At 30.2% G+C, this 10000-nt stretch overlaps 2 protein-coding genes across 6 annotated transcripts in view; one reads left to right on the forward strand and one right to left on the reverse strand.

Annotated features, from left to right (window-relative positions):
* LOC146872777 (NCK-interacting protein with SH3 domain) overlaps positions 1–10000 on the forward strand; it is a 102847-nt gene that overhangs the window by 31391 nt on the left and 61456 nt on the right. The gene's annotated exons all lie outside the window — the stretch shown is intronic.
* LOC118440172 (uncharacterized) overlaps positions 1–10000 on the reverse strand; it is an 82554-nt gene that overhangs the window by 16547 nt on the left and 56007 nt on the right. For 3 of the 4 annotated variants that reach the window (XM_085659444.1, XM_085659443.1, XM_085659445.1), the window contains exon 4: positions 1–645. This exon is cut by the window's left edge and continues 249 nt beyond it. In XM_085659444.1, the coding sequence (XP_085515570.1) occupies positions 1–645 (645 nt within the window). Of the gene's footprint in view, positions 646–5574; positions 5806–10000 lie in introns of all 4 variants that reach the window. The other variant, XM_035862805.2, reaches the window with a different exon arrangement.

A 10000-nucleotide genomic window follows, 5' to 3' on the forward strand; every position in this document is an offset into this window, starting at 1 on the left:
TCTACCATGTAATAATAATTATACACACGATAGATCTTGAGGAACCTTGGAAACCTTAACATTGGATTGCTACCGAGATTGACCTGTAATAGATCGAGCGGTAATAATGCTAATAGATCGAGTATAAAGCATTTAGATTTGAGATAATGTCCAGCTAATTTTTTGTTGTTGTAGACCATTAGTCCTTGCTCGAGATAACCTGTACGAAATTGTACGACAACGTCTAAGAAAAATACTAGATCTGTAAAGCCGTCGCAGGCAAGCCAAGCAGCCGGCGCCAATGCTTGTAATTCTGGTAAACTTTGTCTGACAATAAGTGTCCAAAGATTATAAAGGACACAAGATGAAAGTAACATCAGCCAATAGTAATAAAAATTTTCGTCAGGATTGACCACCGTTCTTGGTGCTTTCTGTGTCCTTCTAGGACGTCTTCTTCGTCGTCCGCTCGAATCTTTTTCGTCAGTCGCGTCACCTTCACCTTCGCCGGTATCTACCGTCTCTTGACTCTCTGGTATTTGACGCGTTGAAAATCTCTTCAAAAAGGAATCTTCTCGTTTTAATGGCGGCTTCTTTTGGATCGTTGATATCGCGGATGATAGCTGTACCGTTGTTCGTAGTTTCATCCAACGTTGATTGCTTTTCGTTCTGCGAACAGAAAAAAAAAATAACGACGGATCGCCGATCAAAAACTTTTAAACGTTCGACGATCGATCTAACTCGGATTAATGGGATTGACTAAAACTCTTGTCCAAGCTATTTTATATCAAAGATTTCTGCTTTTTTTTTTTTTTTTTCCTTTATTTCTTTTTTTTTTTTCCTTTCTTTTTCTCTATACGAAGTCAACTACAGAGAACAATCTCTATCTACTGCAGTGTTTTTCTAATTGCATATTCATCATTCGTTAATTTATTAAATCTTGACAAATGAGATTATATTTCTTTGACAATTTGAAGAACACTGATCTAAGAGATTGGGTGTAACCGGTAAGTGCTTAAAAAAAAAAAAAAAAAAAAAAAAAAATTTTTTTTTTTTTAAATAAAGCAACGAAATCTCTATCCGTGGGAAATAAATGCTGCGTCTGTTTTTTCACTTTCTAATACGAAATTTATTAACGATGTATTTAAACTTTACACGATAAACGCGATTTAAGGTTTCTAAATCTTTGACCACGAGAGGAACAAAGAGAGAGAGAAAAAAAGAAAAAAGAAATTGATGGATCGTAAAGGATACACACATATATCGTAAAAACGAAAGCTAAATCACGAGTGTTTTGAGACACGAAGCAATTTCACGTTCTATTGTCTTGAAAAGTCGTAAAACTTACAACAAACGAAGATATATCGTTGATACCTGTAATAAAATACTCGAGAACACGTCGGATCATATCGTAAATCTGTTCTGTTAGAGTTACCAATGTAAACGATAATTTTTATTGTAACTATAACTGCGATTTTTTTTTCCTTTTCTTTCTTTTTTTTTTCCTATTTTTTTTCTTTTTTCTTCCTCTTTTTTTTTTTTTTTTTTTTTTTTTTTGAACGACAATTATTTACTCGTCGAAATATTATTTACGCCTCGTTAATTTGATTTTTATCAATACGCGATATTATTTGTAATTAAATTAAAAGGACGGCGCAAATGGGTTTTAATAAATTTTCAAGCATTTTCTCGGCCCATACTATTTTATAAGAGATAAAAGCTCGTGAAAGTTATGTTCAACGTAAGAACGCATGCATTTATTTAATAAAATGCGATCGAACGTGACGTTCAAAAATGCATAATCGCAATCCTTGTGTCTATATATATATATATATTTTTTTTTTTTTGATTATTATTAACTCATGTATACCATTTTTTTTTTTAAAGAACAAGACAAGAAAACACGTCGTCACATACAACCTAACACACTGATGTGATATATCAGTAAATATTGTTGCATACAACAAAAGACAAGGTTCCTACGGTCTATCACCGTTAATATCAATACCTAAGAGATACGTTCATGGAAAGAAACAAACAGCGTTTGCTTTTTCGAGACAAAATCGAGACAAAATCGGCGATTAATTCTAATTCTAAAATTGATGCAGAGTCAAGTCAGTTTTTTTTTTTTTTTTTTTTGATAGATATAAAGTAAGAAGAGAGTGAGCGAGAATCAAGTAAGTAGATAGTTTAGCCAGAGCATCAGATGGATAAGAGGCAAACAGACAGACAGACAGACAGACAGACGACAGACTGGCAGAGAGCGGATAGAGAGACAGACAAACAGACAGACAGACAGACAGACAGATAAATAGGCAAACAGACAAAGATGGAAACATCGAGAATCCAAGTACGTTAGACAGAGATAGAACGTAACTAAAGATCTTTATCGAAGATGCTACTACTTTTGCATTCTTCAATTTTAACACACCCATGTAAAGTGTTTAATTTTGTTCGTGTTGTCGATGCTATTGTTGTTGATGTTGTTTTTCTTGCCGTTGTTATTGTTATTGTTGTTGTTGTTGTTGTTGTTGTTGTTGTTATTGTTAGAATGAAATTTTTATAAGAGAAAATTTTTCGTAATTGATTTTTCGTAGAAAACTAAAAAATTGCGGCTTTATATCTTTTTTTTCCATGGTTAGATTTTTTTTTTGTATTAAAAGAAAAAAAAAAGAAAAGAATAAAATGCTCGTTTTAAATTAAACAATGAAATTTTGTTAGGCGAAATCTTTTTACGCGTTATATAGTAATTTTATATTATGAAAGTTAAATAAAATCGATCGTTTATCGATCATATATGTAGTACATCAAAGAGTATGATATAAAAGATCAGATCACGCGATAAAATAGAATTGTAGTGACGTGATTATAGTTCGTTATTTTATGTTTTATTGACAAAATAAACGTTAGGTTGTCGGATAAATTTAAAAATTGCAATAGAAAAGTTTCGTTCGAGTTTTAATGAACGAGTAATCGTGTTTAAAGTGTAAGTATGTTACGAGTAACAGGGTCGTAGCTTAGATTTTTATTTGAATACTTACTTTGATTGTATAATTCATCGAAAATTCTTAAAATTATTAAATACACAGCTATGTCCGTTTTTGACACATCCATCGATCGTCTTGAAGAAAAAAAGAATATATGTATATCTTTCGATATCAATGATAATAAATAATCGTCATTTAATTTGATATCAATTGAAAATGAAAAAATATATTATACAATATTAAGTGTTGTAAATAAATTTTCTTTTTCATTTTTTTTATTTTTTTTATTTTTTTTTTTTTTTTTTTTTTTTTTCCAACCGACGATCAATGCGCGCGTCAATCTAATAATTCGGATGCATAAAACACAACGTAGGTAAGCGTTTTTAAATGCAAACTAGCAAACGTTCTCGTGAGTTTTTCGTTTATAATACGATAATATTATTTTTCTTTTCTTTTTTTTTTCTCCTTCTTTTTGTAATATTACACACACATCGATCAAAACTGATCGATTAATTGCGAGAGAGAATAGGAATGTTCTTTCGTTATGCGCGAAGTAAATTAAAAAAATGAAAGAGAGAGAGAGAGAGAGAGAGAGAGAGAAAGAGAGAGAGAGAGAGAGAAAAAGGAAAAACAAATTCGAGAGAATGAATAACTCACGATGCACTTTCATGACAAAAGAGTTAATGAACATTACTAAAAAGAAAAAGAAAAGAAAAAAAAAAACGAGGGATCATGCTCTCTCCTTGTAGAAATGGAATTACTATGCGAATTATTCTAACGTCAGTTAACAAACGGATGCAGAACGACAGTGGTCTATCAGTTCTATTCAACTTTTCTTCATTCGTATTATACGGCTTCGTATATTATTTTCCACTTCTTTTTTTTTGTTTTTTTTTTTTGTTTTTTTTTTAGACAAGTACTTCTTCATTTTCGATTTATTCGCTATGAGAGAAGCGTGCGAGAAAGCTACGACCCTGTATGATGAAAGGTGTATATGGAGGAGATTATTTCATGAGCTCTATGTGTAAAATATACTATACTCGGACCGTACATGTATAGAATACAGATATTCTCAGTTCATTTCGTATCATAGAGATCGAGCATCGTCCGAGAGAAACACTCGCGCGAACGAATAACATCTAATAACGATGTTATACATGTTATATATTAAAATTAGAATAGTTCATTAATTTTCTCTCTTTTTTTTTTTTTTTTCTTTTTTTTTTTTTTTTATTAATTATTATTATTATTTTTTTTTTTTCATCATTATTATCTCTTTTTCTTTTAATTATTTTTTTCTTATTTAAGGATAAATATATTAAAGATCGAGCTTCGAATTTATGAAAATTATTTGATTTCTATTATACTTATGGGGAGGATTAATGTAAATCATATAAGTCTGAAGAAAAAGTATTCTCCATTGTTTTTTCATTTTTTCTTTTCTTTTTTTTTTTTTTTATTCCTTCTTCTCCTTCTTCTTTCGTTAGTCGAATTTATGGTTGTATGAAAAACTGACTTTTCGATAACATAAATTTGATAAACTGCATTTTTTCCTTTTATTTCATACATCAGTTGATCAACTTCATCTCGTAAATCTCGAAGGAAAAAAAGAGAAAGAGAGAGAGAGAGAGAGAGAGAGAGAGAAAAGAAAGAAAAAAAAAGAAATGAAAAGAAACAAAGAATGACCATTTCCATTTGAGAACATTATTATTATTTCTCTATATTAAACTTTTGAACACTTTCTATAGAATAAAAGATAAAAGCAGAGAAAGCTCTTTAATCCTGTCAGAGAAAGTGATTGATTTTCATGAATCGTAGTATTAAGTAGGATACACGATACCTATCTCTATTCTCTAGATATCAAATAATAGATTACATGGTTGTCTATTTTGCCGCGAGTGCTTTTCCGAGAATAATGAGTTTATGTCACGATTAAGCATAGTTAGAAGATATATCGTATGTTATGTGTATCGTTATAACGATAAGAATTTCTATGTACGGTTCGAGTTTCGTTTTTAAATAATAGGAATTGAATACAACTGTTCTAATTCGATATTTTATATTTTTTTTTTTATAACAATTAATATTATTGAAAATTAATGACACTCAACAGAAATTATAGTAATTTATAATAATCAATGGCCAAGTAAAACTTTCATTTAGATTTTCATTATTTCGTTTACGATGAAATTGATAGAATTTTGAATAAGGAAAAAGACAAAAAAAAAACAAAAAAACAAAAAAAAAAAAAAGAGAGAAGAAAATCTCAATACACATAAAAGCGACGTAATACTTTCATTTTGACGTTCGTCATATATTCCTTTCTTTCCTTCTTCTTATACTCGCTGTACTTTCAATTAACAAATTAATTTGATTTAATTTTGTCAAGAGAATGACGGAAGAAAAATAAGAAAGCAAGAGGAAAAAATGGAAAGAAAAGAAAAGAAAGAAGAAAAAGGAAAGAAAAATGAATCAGTTGTTATCAATACCGATTAAGGAGAATTTAAATAATGAATAATGGTATCGTCAATGATAAGTCGATAGATAAGAATGACGATAGATAATGCCGATAGTAGAGGTTACCGTCCATATCGAGCAATGGCGGGAATACCTCTTTATTTTGCGAAGGGAAGAATATAGCGCCATGACGGCGCGTACGTTACTCCACTTTTGCGAACCCCTCGTACTACGAGGCCTTCTTGCAGCAGCTGGTATTTCCGTATCGAGGCCAGTGCTATCCAAAGATTCCGAGGTCGTCGAGGTACCACGAAGACTCGTTATCTCTTTCTCGAAGGATCCATGTTCGCTGATTGATGCATCTCTCTCGTAGAAGCCCAATGATCTGCGAAAGAAGACAAAACCCGGACGGGTTGCCCCTCTCTCTCTCTCTCTCTCACTCTCACGTATACAAATATACATACATACATACATACATACATACATACATACACGCATATACATATACACATAAATATATACATACACACAGATTCATATATTCTACCTCTCTCTTTCTCTCATCAACACACATAAACGTCGATGTTGTCCGTATGTATGCCTTCAATTGGGGTGCTGAGAAAGGAACGTAAACTATTTAAACGTTTATAACAGATCGATCCCAGCTTCTTTTTATCCATCTAACTCGCTCGCTCTCACTCCTTTCTATTTCTAATCTTAGGAATATATATATATATATATATATATATATATATATATATATGTGTATATTCGTCTCCATTTTCTGTGGCCCTCTGGGTATCCAACATCACCACGTAACATTTCTTGCTTTCGATTTGCTTATGGTACATTATGTGTGATATATATATATATATATATATATATATATATATATACACATTCGCTATTTTGTTAAAAGAGAAGGAGAAAGAAGTATTGGGCAAGGAAAGTTGGTCGATGTCCTGTATATCCAATAATAGAGGGTAAGTTCGTGAGAAGCCCCTATAATCTGGTAAAACAATTGAGCATCAACTTGCTAAAAGCATCGAAAAGCTTTGCGTCTTTCGATAAAGATACACCGAAGAAATTTCGTTTGATCTTTCAATGGTCTTTCGACTGTACCGTTCGTAGAAGCTACCATAATCGATCAAAGAAACGACTATCTCGTTCAATTCCTTTTTTATTTTTTTCTCTTCTCTTTTCTTTTTCTTTCTCCTTTTTTTTTTTTTTCTTTTTCTATCGAAATTCTATCGAAATATTTCAAGTTAAAATTTTTTTCTTTTTTCTTTTTTTTTTTTTTCAATATCCTAACAATAAAATGGATCAGATCTGACACAGTGAAATGTCCCAACAACGTTATATCGTATTCGTGATTAATTTTTGTGATACAAACGTGGGATAGGATGAAGTGGGTGAGGTGGAGTGGGGAAAAAATTTATGATTTTTCATTTATTTAAACTCTTTGACACTTGACCTCTTGTCCTTGACCACCTTCAACAATGCACTTTTTGCGTTATTGCCTCTTAATCGGCCTCCAATTACTTTTACGTTTCTTATCCTCCTTTCGTAGAAACACGCGAGAACGTCGTTCTCTCGCATTCTACCTTCGAACGAAACGATTTCCTTTTTGTTATGACGTATTTAACTTTGTAAAGGAATCCTCTTAGCTAAAAAGCACCATACCTTTGTTTAGGAACAACAAAAATCATTTTGTCCATATATAGTTCTTGCTCTAGATAGCCACTTTGACGCATCTTTACCATCTTATAAGCCATTTGTGAAAAGATATACATTGAAACGATTTAATATTTTTAATTGATTTTATAAATGACTATGAATTATTTATTATTAATTATCAATCGTTATATTTTATCTTTTATTCATTAATTTCTTTGATATTTTTTTTTTTTTTTTTTTACATATGAATATTTAAAGTGACTCCCGAAGATAGGCAACGCTCCGTAGTACATCATAGTAAAAAAAAAAAAAAAGAAAAAAAAAACAGAACGAAGTTTTAAGGATCTTAAAGAAAGTTTGAAAGTCCGTAGACATTCAAAAGGGGTCAAAAAAGTTCCTTTATCGTGGAATAACAGTCGCAGACAACGTTATCGATTAAGCTTGGGTGGTTGCATACTTTCAGGGCCGGTAAAAATTTTCTACATATGTACATTTTAAAAATAAAGAAATTCCTCTTATCGAGGATTGATATCATTTTAACATTTTAACAAGAGACAAATGTTTATTATATGCTTATAAGATAAGATTATAAATGCAAATGGGGTTAAATGTAATGAAAATTTATCAAACGTTATCTTTCTCTCTTCTTATCCATTCTTTTTCCGAATTTGTACTAATCTCTCTCTTTCTCCCTCTCTCTCTCTCTCTCTCTCTCTCTCTCTCTCTCTCTCTCTCTCTCTCTTTATCTTTCATTCTTTTGTTATATCATTCACGATCAACTATTTCTTCATTATTTCTTTCTGCTTCCGTCAGTTCAATTCCATCACATTTTCTTTCATTTCTTTCTTTTTTTTTTTTCTTTTTTTTTTGTTCTTTGTTTAAATATTATATTATAAAATAAAGAAAAAGAGAATCATCGAGATATCTTTTTCTTTTTATACGTCTAACAAATGTTGAAAATTGTTACAAGAATAAATTTGTTTTTCACGTGGGAAGGAAGTTCTTTTGAATAGACGAAAATACGTATTTCGTTCAAAGGGCGATATAACGTGTAAGGCTCGTTATAATTTTAATTACTGTGTATAAACTCAACAAAAGGACGTTACATCGAACGTATCGTTGCAAACTACAGCCCCTGTTATTTCCTTTTTAATCAAGTCAAAATATATTTATATTAAGATCAAAGGGATCGAATATATGTACATATTTACTTCTTTGAACATACATAATATATATATATATATATATATATATATATATATATATATACATATATATGTATACATGCGTACGTATATACATTGACATATAAAATATATGTAAGTATATATTTACGATATTTCGCACGAAGTTAAATTTTCGATTTGTTGTCCTTTCGAAAATACATTTTCTCATTTCTTTTTTTTTTTTCTTTTTTTTTTTTCATCAAATATCAAGGAGATAAAATAAAAAAGTACGTTTGAATTTACAAAGATAAAATATTAAAAAGGAATACTGAATAAATAAACTTCTCTACAATTTTATTCCAACACCTCGTAACTTTTTGTTATTTCAATAAAAACCGACGTTACGAAACTTCGTATTTAAATGCATTCGAGCGAATTAAAAAATTCATCGATTGAAATTAATTCCGAATTCGTTTTATAATTTTTTGTTAGGTCGAAATTAAATGTTTAAATGTTAAGTGACTGAACAAGTATTTTGAAAAGAAAAAAGAAAAAAAAAAAAAAGAAAAAAAAACAGAAAACAAAAGAAAGAAGAAAGAGAAACGGCAAAGAGAAAGAGAAAAAAAGAAAAGAAAAGAAAAAACGAAGAAAGAAAAGAAAAATAAATACTTTAAAGATTAACGAGAAGATATATATCATTGAAAAAGATACTTTGTTGTATCAATGTATCAAAAGATTGGATAAATGGGAAAAGGTATGAAGATAATGACCAAAGTGGTAAGCGTTCGATCGATACACGGAAATATTAGAGTACTAAGATACAATTGAAAAGGATAAGCGTTGGTGTCGTTAAGCTTTGTGATTTAAATAGATGCACCTGTGACTTACCTCACAGTGAGAATTCATATTTTTTTTTTTATAGAAAATTGGCATGCTCTCAAAAATATCCGTCTTTGTGTGCTCGAACCAACGAAACGAAACAATTTAATCATTTTCAAATTGTTTCATTAATACGACTCAATGCTTTCATATCTAATAAAATACATATATATAGGTTATACCTATATATATATATATATATATATATATATATATATATATATAGGTATAAACGCGTATGATACTGTATATAAAACAAATTTAAAACGCACGTTTAAATCGGTTCGATGCGACTTCACGTATTCAATAAAATTTATCGATAATTAATATATCCTATCGAGAGAAAGTTCAAGATCGTTATAATAGAAATTATGATGCTCAAAGGGAAGGTCGTGTATCTAATCTTGTTTTATGCCTCAAATCGATAAGATCACGGTTGTTTAACAAAAAGAAGCTCTTTAATTGTCTCCCTCTCTCTCTCTCTCTCTCTCTCTCTTTTGTGTGTGTGTGTATGTGTTTGCGTGCGTATGCGACTTTATTATTAATTTATCAATATCATAACGAAACGAAGGGACATTTAATCATCGAACGATTTATTTATTTTCCCCCTTTCTTTTCTTTTTCTTTTTCTTTTTTCTTTTTTGTTTTTTTTTTTCCTTACAACGAATCAATCGTAACAATTGTTTTATCATTCGTTCTTAAAAATCAGTCGAGAGTATGAACAATTTACAAGGAACGTTAAAGAAGAAATGGCTTTCGTTTGTAAAGAGTCTTAAGCCTTTGAAATACTAGACTTTCCACTTTGTTTTTCTTCTGATTTAGCCAGTCTATGTATAACTTGGTTATATACTATATAAT

The sequence above is a fragment of the Vespa mandarinia genome, chromosome 9, assembly GCF_050613455.1.
Source record: "Vespa mandarinia isolate Hongniang chromosome 9, ASM5061345v1, whole genome shotgun sequence".
Classification (NCBI taxonomy): Eukaryota; Metazoa; Arthropoda; class Insecta; order Hymenoptera; family Vespidae; genus Vespa; species Vespa mandarinia.